General features: G+C 41.9%; 1 protein-coding gene across 4 annotated transcripts in view; it reads right to left on the reverse strand.

The window, feature by feature from the left end:
* The window catches only part of RAF1 (Raf-1 proto-oncogene, serine/threonine kinase), a 72,287-nt gene that overhangs the window by 23,709 nt on the left and 31,904 nt on the right, over nucleotides 1-16,674 (reverse strand). Inside the window, exons 4-10 of one of the 4 annotated variants that reach the window (XM_015420247.1) lie at nucleotides 16,485-16,587; nucleotides 11,798-11,955; nucleotides 9,711-9,809; nucleotides 7,025-7,178; nucleotides 4,223-4,282; nucleotides 1,792-1,819; nucleotides 1,238-1,362 (exon numbers count right to left, since the gene is read on the reverse strand). In XM_015420247.1, coding sequence (XP_015275733.1) covers nucleotides 1,238-1,362; nucleotides 1,792-1,819; nucleotides 4,223-4,282; nucleotides 7,025-7,178; nucleotides 9,711-9,809; nucleotides 11,798-11,955; nucleotides 16,485-16,587 — 727 coding nt within the window. Of the gene's footprint in view, nucleotides 1-1,237; nucleotides 1,363-1,791; nucleotides 1,820-4,222; nucleotides 4,283-7,024; nucleotides 7,179-9,710; nucleotides 9,831-11,797; nucleotides 11,956-16,484; nucleotides 16,588-16,674 lie in introns of all 4 variants that reach the window. The other 3 variants (XM_015420246.1, XM_015420249.1, XM_015420248.1) reach the window with 3 other exon arrangements.

The raw sequence follows: 16,674 nt of genomic DNA on the forward strand, positions 1-16,674 counted from the left end.
AGTCTAGAGGGTACCATGATTAAATTATATCAAAGGCTGCTGAGATCCAGAAGAAGTAATATACTTCCCCTGTCCATCTGAGGGTGCAGGTTGCCCGCCAGAGTGACCAAGGTTGTTTCAGTTCCCTAAATGGGCACGATATCAGGCTGGAATGGATCCCAACAATCCACTTCTTTCAGGAATCCCTGAAGTTGCCCAGCCACCACTTGTTCAGCTACCTTGTTTAAGAATAGTACATTTGAGACTGGGTAGTAATTACTCAACCCTCCTGGATCCAGAGCAGTTTTTTTAGGACTGGATACACCTTTGCCTGCTTGAAGGCAAGGGTGACCACCCCCACTCTCCGGAAGGCATTTGCTGCCTTCCAGACCCAATCCACCAGCTCTACCCCCTGCCCCTTGGCAGATTTAAGCAGCCACGAGGGGCAAGGGTCATACAAGCATGTGGTGGGTCTCAAATTTTCAAGAATCCTGTCCACATCTTCTGACTGGACAAGCTGAAAGGTATCTGTGACAGGCCCTTTCTACCAAATGAAGGGACCTACACAGCCTCTTATGATTTTGGGGAACCAGGCTTGTTTAGAACCATAAACCTTCATCTTAGTTATAAGGCGTTAAAAGAATAGCAAGTGTAAAGGCTTTGGCTATACTGCTGTGAGGTAGGTTTTATGGTTAGTAAGAAGAACATAGAGATCATGGAAGCAGGATCTGTATGTAAATAACAAATATTTATTTATTTTCAGGTTGTTTTTAAAGAACAAATCAGCATCACATTTCTCTAGACCGTCGAAGGAGAAACCTGGCTGAGACACACTAAAATAAGCTAGTTATGGCTTTCGATGGCTAGTACAAACATTTCAATGACTAGGTACTAGGTTGGATCCCACCTATACCAGCCTGCCCTTTTCCAAGTGTCAGACTATATATATAAGGTCTGTTAATCAGAGACAGGACTAAAAAATGAGTACCACATCCTCTCTCAGAGATACAACTAAACCATCCTGCCAACACTACAAACTGTCCGCTCTTTTGCTGAGGCAGACCCAAACCGTGACTGCACTCTCCCAGAGGCAGATCTGAACTGCTACTGTGTTTCCCCTCCGATCCCACCTCTGAAAGGTGATTGTGCCACGGTGTCATGGACTTCCACGGCAACAGGACAATTCTATGCAGATGCAGTGGGGGCAAAGAAATAGTTGTTACTCTCCCTAAACACTGTTTGACAAATAGATACTCACAATTTTTTTTTCTTGTGTGGTAGATCCTGTAGCTCTCTCTCTTTGGACTGGAACTGGCATTTTAGGCTGAGACCATCCTGTGGGGCTTGTATTGTTGGGACTTCCAGATATAGCTGAGGGTGATGCTTCACATAATTTATCATTTGAAAAAGGAAAAGAAATTTATTAATTTTATAACATATGTTGTGGGAAGTCTAGATCTCCGTATACAGAGTCCTGAACCATATTTCTGACATCTGCAGTTAAAAGAGCCTCAGATAGCTGAGGGTGATGCTTCACATAATTTATAATTTTTAAAAGGAAAGGAAATTTATTAATTTTACAACATATGTTGGGGAAAGTCTAGATCTCTGTATACACAGAGTTCGAAATCATATTTCTGACATCTGCAGTTAAAAGAGCTTTGGAGACCTGCTGCCAGTCAGAGTAAACTATAGGGGCTATGATTCACTGTAAGGCAACTTTGTGCAGTCATAAAACTCCACATAGAAATTTTCAAAATTTGCAAAGCAGCGCTCAGAATATCCTAGTTGTCTTTGCCATGCAACACTCACCTGATTCACTGTGACTACGAATAGCATCCTGAAACAGAAAGAAAGAATACCAATACTTCAGCAATATTTCTGTGGTCAGTAGAAAAGGGATCAGGAAAATTTCTCAGTAATGAGAAACTGACTCAGCAGCTTTGATTCACATAACAACCAAAACATTCTTTTAGAGAAGGTGTTGGCTACTGTAAATACTAGGAATCCTAATGTTTGCTGGCACTAAACATTAAGTGTACTTAGTTATCAAGGAGCTTTTCATCAAGAACTCATCCAATCAGTTCCTGCAGTTTTTATGAGGGCACCACATTCTAAATGAGGGCACTATTAGACTCTACATTTGTGTGTACACTTGAATGTCAGCTTTGTGCAAAATGTGTCTAATATAGCCTACCACATACAACAAATGCTTATCCACTTAGGAAAAATACTGTGTTTAAACATCGCAGGGAACTGCACATGTAAAACTTTCACACCAGTGGAAACCTTGGGACTCCACAGTACCACTGTTGCAACTGAGCTGGTTTCTCTTCCCCTCACTTCATGCCACACATGCTTCCCTGTGTTAACATGCATATCTTTGACATAAGATAAATTGAGATTGTCCCCTATCTGTCTAATGTGATCCAAAGCACAGTTTGAATAATCAACAGAAAGGCAAGCGTTGAAATAATTCACAAGACAAAAGCCACATCAAACAAGGCCCAGAAAATGACCAGAAGCTGCCAGGAAACCACATAAAGACTGCTCTTAAGTCTTTGGAGGAAAAGTGGAGCATAAAGATTATACATAAACAAAATTAATGACAGATATGAATTTATAATAAAAAAAATTATTTGGCAGGACAGAATATAAGAATTGAATATAAAGTTCTCAAGTTGAAAATTATACATTTTTTTCATTCTGAAGAGACAGATTTTGAAAAAGGCCAACTGGGTAGTTTCCAGGATGTAGCAAGCAAGCAAAGAACACCTTCTGAAATATATACAGAGAGTAGGGGAGGCAGCAGTTTCCAAGATGCATAGCAATTTGGTTAGGTGCAGATTTACCCTTCTGCTTACATTCCCTTATACCACGCCAAATTCCAATAAGGCAATGTTTCCCAGTCTGTGGGGTCCTGACCCAAACAGGAGTCACAAAGCCTGTGAAAGTGGGTCCAGGCTCTTGCAGTTTTAATGATTTGTGAATCCTTTTCCCCCCCAAGTGCATCCCCACAGCAAGTAAATTTGAACTTGTGGGTCACCATACACAAAAGGATAGGGACCTTATTTCAGGGGTAGAATTTTTTGGGGGGGAAGGGGGATGCCCTGTAAAGGATGAGGTATTCTTGGGACCTTACAAATACATTTAAATCTGTATTTTGCAGCAACACATTTATGTGCTGTGGCTTGCACATGGCCCAACTGGACACAGATTGTCCACCACTACTTTAAAGCAATCTGATCACTTATTGGAGGCATACATAATTTAAACCCCAAATTTCTAAGAAAATACACATACTATATTTCAAGAGTTTTCCATTTTAATTTGAACTTAGAACAAAGTACTAGATTTCCAGTGGGCAACTGTTTGCAGCACTACTTCTGAGGTATCGTCTATAATTACAAGTTTTTATTTACTAAGGTCTTGCTTTATATAAACCTTAATTGTTAGTCTGGCTTTCTGTATGGCTTCTTGGTAGGAACATGCTGTAATTCGCTATTCCCAAGGGAGAGTATACAGTAACATTTCTCTTTATATTTTTGGATAATTAAATATTTAACCAATATATCCACATAGTTTGAACATACTTACACAGCTAAATTCCTGAGGGTAAAACTGACATGGGCCCCGGTCACACGGGCCGGATATCACGGGGGGGGAGGCGTGGCTAATTGCCCCAGCGCAGTTTGATCCGCGATTATGCGATCAGATGCACCGGCGGCACACCACGGGTCCTTCCCTCAGCACCGGTGGGTAAATGAGGGACCGGAGGGGAATGCTGTGCGCCGGCGCGATCACACCACGGGCGTCTGGAGGCAGCCCATGGCAAACGTTTACTAGTACCTTGGAGGTATTAGTTTTTTAACGTGCATTGTCGGCGGTAAGCCACAGGTGCGCTCCACTTCCCAGATGTTGGGGTGTGATCGCGCCCGGATAATCCGCCCACCATCCGTGCCTCTCCCACGGCAACTTTGTCGTGTGACCGGGACCATGGAAAGGTTTACTCCAAAAGGTATACTTTTGCCCTGTACTGCTGACTCATACATATTTGCAATTGAGATGCTATTTGAAATTACCAACTCCAGTTTTAGAATTAATGCCAAACAAACATGCCACACTATTTCTAACTGTTAATCTATAGTTGTGTTAACTCACACTGTTTGGCTAATTGCGTATGGGTGTGTGTTTAGCAATCCTGTCAACTGCAAGAAAGCAAAGGCATCCAGACAATACCTACTCTTCCCCTTAAACAGAATCGTCTGCACCAGGACCTGGGAGAAGCATTCAGGCTGTTATTCTAATTCAAAGCAATGAGAAATAGGAAAAGAACAGAGGGAGTAGTAAAAAAATAGTTTCCAGCTGCTAAATGAAAGTAGTACAGAAGAGAACTTGAAAGAAAGATCAGTTAACATTAACAATGTGCATGCTACTTTATCAACGGGGCTTTTAAATCTGATGCAAGACCACTCAGTAACTCTCAAAGTTAGGCAGGCAGACATTTCTGCTCAACAAAAACCGCCAACTGTGCAATATCCTCCAAGGGAACACTTGCTAAATTATATGTGTAAGTCTGGAAAGTATTCAAGTTCTGCTATAAAGCTTACTTTAGCTTACTAAAAAAGACCCATGAAAGAAGCTTCAAGATCTTTGTGGGAGCAAATGTGAAATCCTAACTCGTACAAAGCAGATTAAAAAAAAAAAGACTCTGGTGATGCCTGAGTTAATCCACTAATCTATAAAACTCTGTAAAACTAGAAAGGCATTCACAGGTAATGGTGTGGCTGTCCTAGCACTCCATGCAACGGAGTCACTATTCTGAGGTCAAAGCAAGAGAACTGTACACAGGAGCCTGAATGGTAAGGAAAACAACTATTCCTTCTCCTACCTCTACAAACTCAACATACAACTCCAGGAAAGACTTCCCAGCCTGGTTAGAGAAATCACGTATGAAGGTTTCTTCCATTTATAATAACCTGGGCCATTCCAAGACATCAGCATGTACACAGGTCCATTTAGAAAGCCAAACACAAAAACGTATCCCATGAGAACAGCTAGGATACCAAAGCTGAAAAGAACATGCTGAGAAGCTAAAAAGCATTTTACAGCAATCACAGTTCTTACAGACAAGGCTGTCTCTCTTCTGATCATAAAAGAAATAAACTGAATTTTGTAACAACATTTATACCAATAAAAGATGACATGTACACATTATGCTAAATAAAAATGCAAGAATGTTTTATTTTGCATAATTCATCGTAAGGGGCAAAGAACTATGCTAAGCACCTTATTTCTCTTGCCTGGTGGAAATCAAGCTCATTTCTTCACCCCTCCTCACATTGCTCACTATTTCAAACCTGCATTCACAGTCTTAAAAGGTTATACACTGAATATACCCTAAACCACTTCCTGGTTGATGATACAACTGCAAAATCACGAGATATACACAGCCCTGATGATCTAAGTGTTCCCCTGCTGTAATACTTCAGCTCCAATGTGTGTATCCATGTGGGAAGACAGGATACTGGCATTAAAAAAAAATCAGCCAAGAAAAGGAAATGCAGAATTGCTGGAAGGAAGAACCTTGAGAGCAAAATCTTAACAGAGCCATTAAAAGTCTTTTTGAGTATATCTGGTGATCTGTTCAAGGAAGGTTCATTTGTGCAGCATACAACTCTGCAATTATCAGTATTCTGACTTCAGACTACTGACGGCACTGAATTTCAGAACTAGGATATCTAGAAACAAAGTGGCCTTCATAAGCAAGCAGAACTATGAAGTATGAGCCTAGCTCACTACAGGCTTGGTTAGGCCTAAAGTCAGCCTGCTGTTGCAGCTGTCTCCATACTAGGCAGCTGGAGTAGAGGCCTCATTGTGAGACTTTTTGACCTTTTGACACTGCTATATGGGCATTTCAGATGCAAGGATCGATTGAAGATGTTGCTCCAATGGATCCTAATCATGACCATACTAAGACATCAAGATCCTTGAGAACCACATCTTCAATGGATCCTTGTGCCTGGTTGAATTGCTGTGACAGTACCAAAAGGTCAGTGGAAGCCCTATCGGGTTAAGTGTTGGAAAAAGGAAACAGAGCAGCAAAAGGGAAGGAGGTCTATGGTCTGCCACCATACTTCAGATGGCACTTCCGGGAGTATGACACAGCCTTAGCTCATAAAATGGCCAAGCAAACTCAATTTCAGTCTGAGTTGAAGCAAGCCCATATTAATTTGTCTGAGGAGAACTGGCAGGATTTGGCTCATCTCTGTTTCTAAAATCTGTCCAAGCCAAAAGGTTCTCTTCTGACAAAAACATTTAAACTCTGAATATTCAAGTCCATCACTTCAGAAAAGCTCCCGATACCTTCAAAGATCAAGTATGGGTTACCTTACCTACTATCTTGCCACACGGTCCCTATAAAGGAAGTTACTGCATACATTTAGTAACAGAAAATTACGGTACACAGATGAGTCTCCTGATAAAAAGGAATGATACATTATGTATTAATTGACTTTGGGAAAACTTAAGGGCATGTAGGTAGCTCCTTCTACTCAAAATAGTATTAATTCTAGCCATCTGTTCTCAACAACTGAGAGCCACTGTGCTTAGTGAGTAGAGTGCTGGACTAGGATATGAGAGATTCCAGGTTCAAATCTCCACTCTGCCATAGAAACCTGCTGGATGACCTTGAGCCAGTCACACATACTAAGCTTAAGCTCCCTCACAGGATTGTGAGGATAAAATGGAGGAAAGGAGAACAATGTAATCTGCTTTGGGTGTCCCCCCCCCCCCAATTAGGGAGAAAGGCAGGGTATAAATGAAGTAAGTAAAATAAGCAAACAGAGACATCATTTTTAACAACTCAACTTCTTCAGTTTTGCATAGGTCACACATTTCCGTGGAAATCCTGTTAACAGGCTAGCACAGATTACAGAAGTGAAACAGTAAAATGCCATTAGGCTGGTCACATAATTACTACTAATAAGAATAAACAGATACACAAAAATAAAAAAAACTTTGCTAAATACCCAGACAGGATTACCTCAATTATCCGATTGTCTACAGGCATGGTAGTGCTGACCATATGGACGTTGGGGGTTGATGTAGATCTCTGTCTTTGAGAGAGGGAACCTTCAGGAGAAGGATTTGATGTGTTGAATGTGAAGGCATGAGGTGTAGAATATCTGTGCTGAGAGCTAAAGGAGAGAAGACAGAAGTCACAGTTCATTTCTGCCTCTATATATTTATGCATCTGTCGGACTCGACTGTGCGACTGAACAACAACAAAGTTATTCCAGCAAACTACATAGAGATGAACCTACTAACAGCAACAATTTGATAAACATAAAGTCTTTCTTCATAAAGAATCAGTATATAAACAAATATCCCCCCCAACATAAATTGTTACACTGGTCAGGTAACACTTGAAACTATTTTGAGGAATAAAGCTGCATCCTTAAGACACAGCAGAATGATCACTCCAGGTGCATCTCTGAATTGCAAAATTTCTCATAATCAAGAATAGGTTTTAGTGCAGAGTACTAAAACACTTTTGAACGCTACCAACTACACTGCTTAAAAGGTCTAGCAGTATCTTGACCCCATTTCATTTTCAATTAGCATCAATTCAGTCTGGCTTCAGTTATTTCAGAACAAGTAAGTTATTTGTCCCCCAAAAAGAAATTTAAAAATCAGCCAATAAAAATTGCATTGCACTATTTTGGCCAAAACTGAGGAAGTACATCATTTATTCAAGCCTTCACCACAACAATGGCCAAGGAATGGGGGGGTGTGGGGGGGGAGAATTAGAACAACAAAAAAAGTAAAGTGCCACTAACACTAAATTATAACATTACACACACATAATTACAAATTGTTTTAAACTACCACTTCGCCAACTGCTGATCAAAATGTCATTCAAAGCTGCTTGTGCTGTCAGACCACTTAAAAATGCAGAAACACTTTAAGACTAATATTGTCAGACGTTTTAGAGGCCATAAATAGTTGATAAGCATTATATAAGTTCTATCAGAGCTTAATATTAAACAGAGATATCCAAAATACCATACTTATCTCATCTTCTTACAGGGATCCACTGGAATACAAGTAATATATAAATGCAACCAATTGATTCTTAAAAAGTCATTGTAAAAACTGTGTGTGTTCTATAAAGTATTTATCATTCAAAAATCAATGAAAAGCTCTTTTGTCAGATTGACTCTGCCATACAAAAACCAGCCAAATACATGCAAAGTTTTAATGTGGTGTACAAATGCTCGGACAACATCATAGTATTACTGATAAGAGTTAGAGTGTGCATGAAATATGGCAGGCTTTTGTATCAAACATTATTCTGTCTTAAACTGGTGCTGACTACATTTATTTATTAACACCCCACCTTCTTTCTTTTGTGGCACCTGTGGTGCTTTATACAAAATTCCCTGGAAGACTCTCATCTAGGCACTAACTTGACTCAGATCTGCTGGACTGCTCAAAGCAGGTATCCTGTGTTCACACATTTTTTTGTTCTGCTCTAGCCTTACTTACATAAATAGAGAGGTTCAGGTGAGATAACCGTGTTGGTCTGAAGCAGCAGAACAAAGTTTGAGTCCAGTGGCACCTTTAAGGCGAACAAAGTTTTATTCAGGGTATAAGCTTTCGTGTGCAAGAACCCTTCATCAGATACCAATAGAGAGGGTTATTTTCCAACTGGATTGCTCCTCCAATACTGCCATCTAAAGCAGGGCTACAGCCTTCTAAGTCTATTGATTTCAATGTAGTTAGAAGGGTGAGGCTCTGCTTAGGATTTCACTGCCAGTCGCCAGTAAGAATCCCAGGAGTACTTAGGCATGCCTGTTTCAGAGTCACAAATGGATATGGTAAGCCATGCCCAAATTATCTACATACCCATGCTAAGCAGACATTGGTTTCCCCCCTTATACTCATCTTCATACCTTAATTATAAAGGAAAAGGAAACTAAGCAGTTTTATCACTAGAACTCTCTTGGGCAGTACAAACCAAAACTCATTTACTCAGAAATAGCCACTGTATTGAACAGAACTTACTCTTTCAGTATGTACTGAGGAGCTGTGGCTCAGTGGAAGAGCCTCTGCTTTGCATGCAGATAGGGCTGCCAAGTGGGGGTGGGGAGCGGGTAAACCCCCGCTTCAGAGGCCCAATTTCCGCCGCCGCGGAATCAGGCCCCGGGGGGAACTCCGCCCCCCGAAGCGCAGCATGGCTGCGTCACCAGAGGCCTTCAACGTGATTGACGTCGCGCGTCACTTCTGGTGACGTGCTGGCGGCGCACGTGCACACATCAAAGAACGGCTCCCGGAGCCCAGCGAGGCTCCCCCGCCGGTAAGACATTTTGACTTGGCAACCCTACATGCAGAAGGTTCTAGGTTCAATCCCCAGCATCTCCAGTTAAAAAGGACCAGGCAATAAGTGATGTAAAAGACCTCTGTCTGAGATTCTGGGGAGCCCCTGCCAGTCTGAGTAGACAGTACTGACCTTGATAGACCAAGGATCTGATCCCGTATAAGGCAGCTTCAGGTATGCTTAGGATTGCAACATTAAAGAGCGGCAGAGAAGTATTTTGAATGGCATCACTTATACAAAAAGGCACAAGTTTCAGCCATCAAACTCAAATGTTACACAACTCATCAGGACATTATTATAAGATTAACTTTATTAGTGACAGTAGTCATAAAATGAAAATACAACTTACTTTACAGGTATCCGGGACACAGACTCCCGCATCCGGCGTGTTGTTACAGGAGGTAGCATAGGGACACCACTATCACCAACGTTTGAGTGTGGAAACAATCTGAGATCAAAAGCAATGTCGCTGAGCAAACACAATTAAAGTGAAGTTTTACTACATCCAAATGAAACCTTAATTTTATGTTCTAACCAATGCAATCCAAATGACTGAATTTTCACAGCGGTTAAGTAAAAGTCAATGGAATCACAGAACAGCTTGGCCTTAAAGTCTTTCTTAGAATGTAAACTCTGGATGGGATTGCTCTTAAGCATCCCTACAAAAGAGCACAATGTATAAGGCCACCTTCACACAATGCCACATTCAAAACTTCTTTTGGTATTCATAAGTTGTGCTCTAAAAGTATATTCATTTGAAACGCTGCACTATACTGAATGCAAGTACACAAGGAAAACTAACTGCACATACACACACAACAGGCCAAGAATGTATGAACAGTAGGCATGAAACACCAATCTCCCCCAAACACTACAGAAAGTGATGCCAATGGCAAAAAGCTAAGTACACAAGATCACCCATAAAACGCCAACTTGAGGCAACAGACACATAGGAACACATCAAACTGCCATATACTGTATCAAACCACTGGTCCATCAAGGTCACAGCCCTCCCTAAAAAACAAAGAACATCTGGAGTCTAATGTGTTTTCATATTCTGCAAAACCTATGAGGAACTGCAGGGTACCACAATGCTGAAGTCCTGGGCAAGTCTTGAACCTCAGAACAATTGCTTTGAGATTCATGGACTGGTGGGCAGGAAGCTGCCAATCTAGTACTCAAGGGAGGGGCTATGGCTCAGTGGGACAGCATCTGCTTGGCATGCGGAAGGTCCCAGCTTCAATCCCCAGCATCTCTAATTTAAAAAATCAGGCAGTAGGTGATGTGAAAGCCCTCTGGCTGAGACCTTGGAGAGCCACTTCCAGTAAGAGTAGAAAATACTCTACCTTAATGGACCAATCAGTATAAGGCTATCTTCATGTGTAGTCACTCCTCAGCGGCAGAATATAACAGGCTATTTTTACTGTTACTCCCCATTCTGTGAGGCGGGGAAGAATTGAACTTGAGAAACATATACCCCACAGCATGCATTCTTTGCTCATTACATTTCCGGTTTCAAGATGCTGTTAAGTTGTCAGGGGTTCACACCTTAAATAATGTTTGGCGGTACAATTCATCAATCCATTCTGATGGTTCTTTCCCCCTTTAATTTTTTAACAAGTTCTTTTTCTACATACCCAGGCAGTTACAGAGAATGTAGAACCTCCCTGCCTTTTCTTTGGGTCACCCCATGTCACTGCCTTACTACCAGATCTGGGCTAGAAGAAAAACAGCTGATGCATTGAAGTGCTGCAAGGTAGGGATAGGGAAGGTTTAGCTCTCCTCAGTGGCATACTGTTTTCGTTAAAACCTAACATTTAACTACTGTTTTCAGGGAAAACTTTTGCACCTTTTACAGAGGACTCCTGAGGATCAATAATCAATTTGATGCTTACTGCTGTGCACCAACTAAGGTCATTGGGTGCCTCACTTTGGCATGGTGCCTCACTTTGGGTGCCTCACTTTGGCATCCACAGCCCGTGTGTGGTCATTTTCAGTACTGCGCCCACACTCTGGAACAGCCTGCCAGATATGGTACAGAAAGCTCCCCCACACACTCTCTATTCCAAAAAATGTACAAAGTGGAATTAGTTTGAAGCACCTTTGGTGGAAGTAAGGAATGTCTCAGACTGGCAGCTGGTGATGATAGCTCAGTTGCAAGCACTGCAGTTTTAACTTGTTTCAGCTATGTTTTAGCCGTATATGTTTACACTTTGTAAACTGCCGTGAGCATTGTGAAGAGGAGGAATAGAAGTATTTTAAATAAGGAGATACTTACAAGTCCACGTAACAATGGCAACATGGTATAAATTGGATAGCAACTAAGGCTGCTCAGTTTGCTCTCTTTCTACACTATTCCAGCTTTTGCATACTACATGAGTACAATTTACTTCACACTGTATCAGACAACTAGTTCTTTAGTTAAGAAGCTCTTACAGGAGTTGCCGGACATTACTCCAGTCCACACACATAGTTGGAACTCTAGTGCTGCAGTGTTCATGGAATTTATAGCCACATGTCTGACACCGGAATCCATTTAGTAAGAACTTCTGGCAGATGTCACAGAACGCGAGCTTCAGAAACGTCTTCCTTGCCTAGAAAACAAGTTTAACAGCTTTATTGCAATTTCTGTGCCAAGTCTGTGTAGAATTGCTCCAAGTTCATGGAGGTAAAGTAAGACTAAACTTTGGTAAACATTTGTTTCAAGTTGCATAGTAAATCTTTACATTCACAAGAGAATTCACACTGAACTATTTAAACTATCTACCCTTTACAAATTAGGAAGCTTGCAGTGCTGAAACTAATACACTTTTGTCAGACAATCTTATGAACATCTAATATTCAGTTTTATATATGAGCGCAAATCCAGTAATGCATTGTTTTTAAAAATGTGAGTTTGGATAATTTATATGTTCAACTACACAGACATCTGATTCAAACATCAAAGCACAACAGGAATGTTTGACATTTGTAACAAATTAAGCAACTTTTGGTAGCTGCAATGAAACATGAAGACTCATTCCAGCACAGCCTGTTTTCTAACAGATCAGAGCACTAAATTGATAGAGCAGTTTCAAACCCCTTGTCAGAACTCAATTTCTCTGTGAAATCCTCATCTCAGACTAAAATAAACAAATTTAACTGCATTCTGCCACTGTTTCTCCTTGCAGTGCCCCCCCCACCCCCACCCCCCAATCCTTCAATCTCTGCTGTTTTCTGCTCTTGCCACTCCTGGCCTTATGTTCCATACTATCAAAATTTAGACTAAGTTCCTTTGGATCAGAGACTTTTTTGTGCTTATTTTAATCTGAACAGAACTATGATGGCACATGGGGAAAAGCTGTGGCTTAGTGGCAGAGCATCTGCTTCGCACGCAGAAAGTTCCAGGTTCAATCCTCAGCATCTCCCATTAGAAAGATCAGGTAGTAGGTGATGTGAAAGACCTCTGCCTAAGACCCCTGGAGAGCCACTGCCAGTCTGAGTAGACAGCACTGACTTTGACGGACCAATGTTTTCATTCAGTACAGGACAGCTTTATGTGTGTCAATCATAAATCATCAAGCCCTTTACATAAATGCTGCTATTAAGAGTTCAGGACACAGTGATTAATCAAAGTGATAAGTATAGAAGACTCTGTAAAGGTGCATGACTGGATGTTAACTCAGTCAATAAGAACTTGGAAACTCTCTTCACTTATGGAGACTCTGAGGAATGACATGGCTGGGGTTCTTCAGCAGAAAGAGGGAATCAGTAGAAATTGCCAATTTAGTCTGGATCGAACCCAAAAGGTGCACAAAGCCTCCAGTAACTATCATGGACTACAGCGTGTACTGCGAAGAGGGCCACATTAGGCTCTATTGAAAACTGCTATCACTTTGCATGTTACAAAATTTGTAGGCATTTTACAAACTAATACAAGTGTGTAGCTATGGTGGGGCATTTCGGGGCCATGCCCCATCATTGGTGAGCTCCGCCCCATCTGAGCAGCGCAAGCAGCAAGCCAGCCCACCAGCAGCCAGTAGGCGAGGAAGACCCTCTCCCTCTTCTACTGGCTGTGGGCAGGCTTGCTGCTTGAGTGATGTTTAAACTCAAGCCATGAGCCCATCGGCAGCCGGTAGACGAAGAGCCTCTTTCTCATCCACTGCCTGTGGGTGGGCTCGCCGCTCAAGTAGCGGTTGAATGGGGGAGCAGAGAGCTGAAATTGTCATGTTCTCTGTCACTGTGTGGGGCACAATCAGGTACTATCTTCCCCTCCCTTTTACTGTTGCTACCACAACCTCAGTAAAAGCCAAACCCTCTTTCTCTTGTGAGTCACCCAACACCAACACCATGTAGCCAAAGGAGAGGGTAAGGACTAGTGCAGACTCTCTCAAATTAAACAACTATTTCTACAAGGAACAAGTTCAGGGTACTATAAGAACAGGTCTAGGTGCACTAAGCAAAATAAACAACTAGGTACTTAATCCATGGTGTTCGTTAGTTGCACAAAGCCTCCCCCAATGTATCTGCAATCATCTATAGCATCATTCCCCTCATTGTCCTTCACAACAAACCACACAGGAGACAGCATCCCTAAAATGCCACAACCAATGACCAACAATACCAGACAAAATAACAATCCCCCTTTTCAGACCTCTGCCCCACCTGTGCTTCAGGGGCCTTAACCAATCTGGTTGTCAGGTCCTGGGCTCAAGCCCATGAGAACTGTATAGAAATATTGATTTCTAAAAGCCTCCTGCCTTCTTCTGTTCTGTCTTTGATAACGCTGTACCTTGTTTCCTCTTACAAGCCAAATGCTGAGGCCAGATGGCCTCGATAGCATGCCCTAAACCCACATTCTTTCACACGTTCATGCTGAAAGCCAGACCTGGCGCTTGCCATGCAAGATGTCACGTACACAATGAAGTAGTTGGAATTTGGGATCACATGCCTGCAGGTGTGGCCTCCAAACTCCTAGCCATTCCTGTGTTGCAACCATGGCAACTAACAATTGGCCACATCCCATACTCACTCGCAGTTGGCTGCATGGCCACGGCTGATTGTGACTGAAATTGGGCTATATCTGTTCAGACTCAATGAGAGAGACTCTCTCTGTCCCTTGCTCTTGTTCTGCTCTTGCTTCTTGGTCTCCTGTTGTTGCCTGTTTATTGCACCTGGACATGTGCTCTCTGGAAGAGACAAAGGACTGCTTTGTGCCTTAGAGCACATGGAGGGCAAAGATGGGATTGTTCCTAAAAATCCCTTGGCACCTAACTGGACTGTATCCTGGACACTTTTGGAACATGGACACTGTACTGGTAATTATGCATATCTCTAATGTGTAGTTAAGGCAAACTGCCTTAGGTTTCTTATTTTGTAATCGGTAGCCTACCTCTCTGGGTTGTTATTAAGGTATTGAAAAGTATAGGCTCCCCCCTCATTCCTGGACAGGCTTGAGGGGCAGAAACCTATACAAGAACCTAGACCCTCCAATCACAAAGTGTTAACACAAAGGCTAGCATGTTTTCCTCTGTTTATATGGAAAGGAGGCTCTCTATCCAGAGGAAAGTACTTTCCCCAGTCACAGAGACAGCAGTGTCCCCTTCTATCACCCTAACTGTGGCAGTTCCACTTGCCCTCCTGGCTCTCATCCATCACAGAATTAATTAATTGTCGTATGGCATTGTGTGTAGACTAGCCAAAAGATCCTAAGATTGGCAGCCAGAAATTCTAGCTCTTTTACCGTTATGCACCACTAGGTGGCAAGCGAGACTTGTTTTTAAGGCAAAAGACATTTCAGAGGTGGTTTGCAATTGTGTCATGACCCTGGTATTCCTTGGAGGTCGCCTTTCCAAATACTAGCCAAGGCCAACCCTGCTTAGCTTCCAAGATCTGACAAGATTGGGCTATCCAGGTCAGGGCCCCCATCACAGAAATATACTCTAAAGCAGTAAGAGAATGGTTCACACATACATGTTTATCACTTAGGGGCATCCTGCATGTGTGAAGAAGCCATCAAGAGTTCAACTGTTGCAAAAAACTTCCCTATTGTCTTTAACTATGCTTTTCAATGGAATCCACTCACACATCCAACTGTAAATTGAGTATTATAGTAGAGTAGGGTATCAGTAAAGAGATTAATTATATTTTTATAATCTGTACAGGAAAATAAAGATAGCTGTTGTAGATTTTCCAGGTTGTATGGCTGTGTCTGTGTCAAGGTGTACTCTTTGTGTCAAGGTGTGTTGAGGTGACACAGAGAGTACTTCGTCTTTCTGTGTTATACCTCTGAGGATGCCAGTCACAGCTACTGGCGAAATGTCAGGTCCTACAATGCCAAGACCACGGCCATACAACCCAAAAAATCTACAACAGCTAATGCACTCCGGCTGTGAAAGCCTTCAACAACATAATGTTTCCTTTTATTTGTGGACTCCCGTATTTTGGGGGGGGCCATGGTTCTTGATCGTTTTTGAATGTTTGCTAGACTTACCTGGTCTTCTGATGTGTAGTGTGTGTGTCATCACAGCTTTCTTGGTCTTCTTCAGCGTATGAGGTGCTCTGAATGTGAAGTGCAGTCTGTAGGAAGTTAAAGATGAGGTCATGGTAGGCACTGGAGGATGTACTGGCCAAATTTGAGTAATGGTCATAGCAAGCAACCACTACAGGGGTTTTCCATCTCTAAGCATCTCAGCGTGTTGTGTGACACAGAGAGTACTTCGTCTTTCTGTGTTATACCTCTGAGGATGCCAGTCACAGCTACTGGCGAAATGTCAGGTCCTACAATGCCAAGACCACGGCCATACAACCCAAAAAATCTACAACAGCTAATGAACTCCAGCCGTGAAAGCCTTCGACAACAAAAAATGTAAGCAAAAACTATATCAAGCAATGCATCGGGTTACAGCTAACCCAGAATACATTGTTACATTAGATGTATTGTTGTTAGCCATTGAAGCTGCAATTAAAATCAGAATTCATTTGGAAATATGGACACACATTTTTAACCTTGATCTACAAATATCTGGATTCTCAATGCTATGAGAACCTTGAGCACTAATGGGGGAAATGTTAAGAGATTCTCACTGAATATTACTATATCAGTAGCCCATACACAGAAGTGTAAGTAAGAAGAGCAACATACGAAGTTGTGTGTTGTGAGAGGAACGTGATCGAGGAAGTCCACTTGCAGCTCTTCTCCAATCAACGATGCAGCATCTGTACCCCAATCCAATCGTAATTTTTTACTGGAAGACAAAAACACCCTTAATATACTAAGAAGTTACCAGTAGAATTCAAGTTCTGATTCAGACTATTGATTTAACAGAACTACC

The sequence above is a fragment of the Gekko japonicus genome, unplaced genomic scaffold (genome assembly GCF_001447785.1).
Source record: "Gekko japonicus isolate JY-2015 unplaced genomic scaffold, Gekko_japonicus_V1.1 scaffold254, whole genome shotgun sequence".
Classification (NCBI taxonomy): Eukaryota; Metazoa; Chordata; class Lepidosauria; order Squamata; family Gekkonidae; genus Gekko; species Gekko japonicus.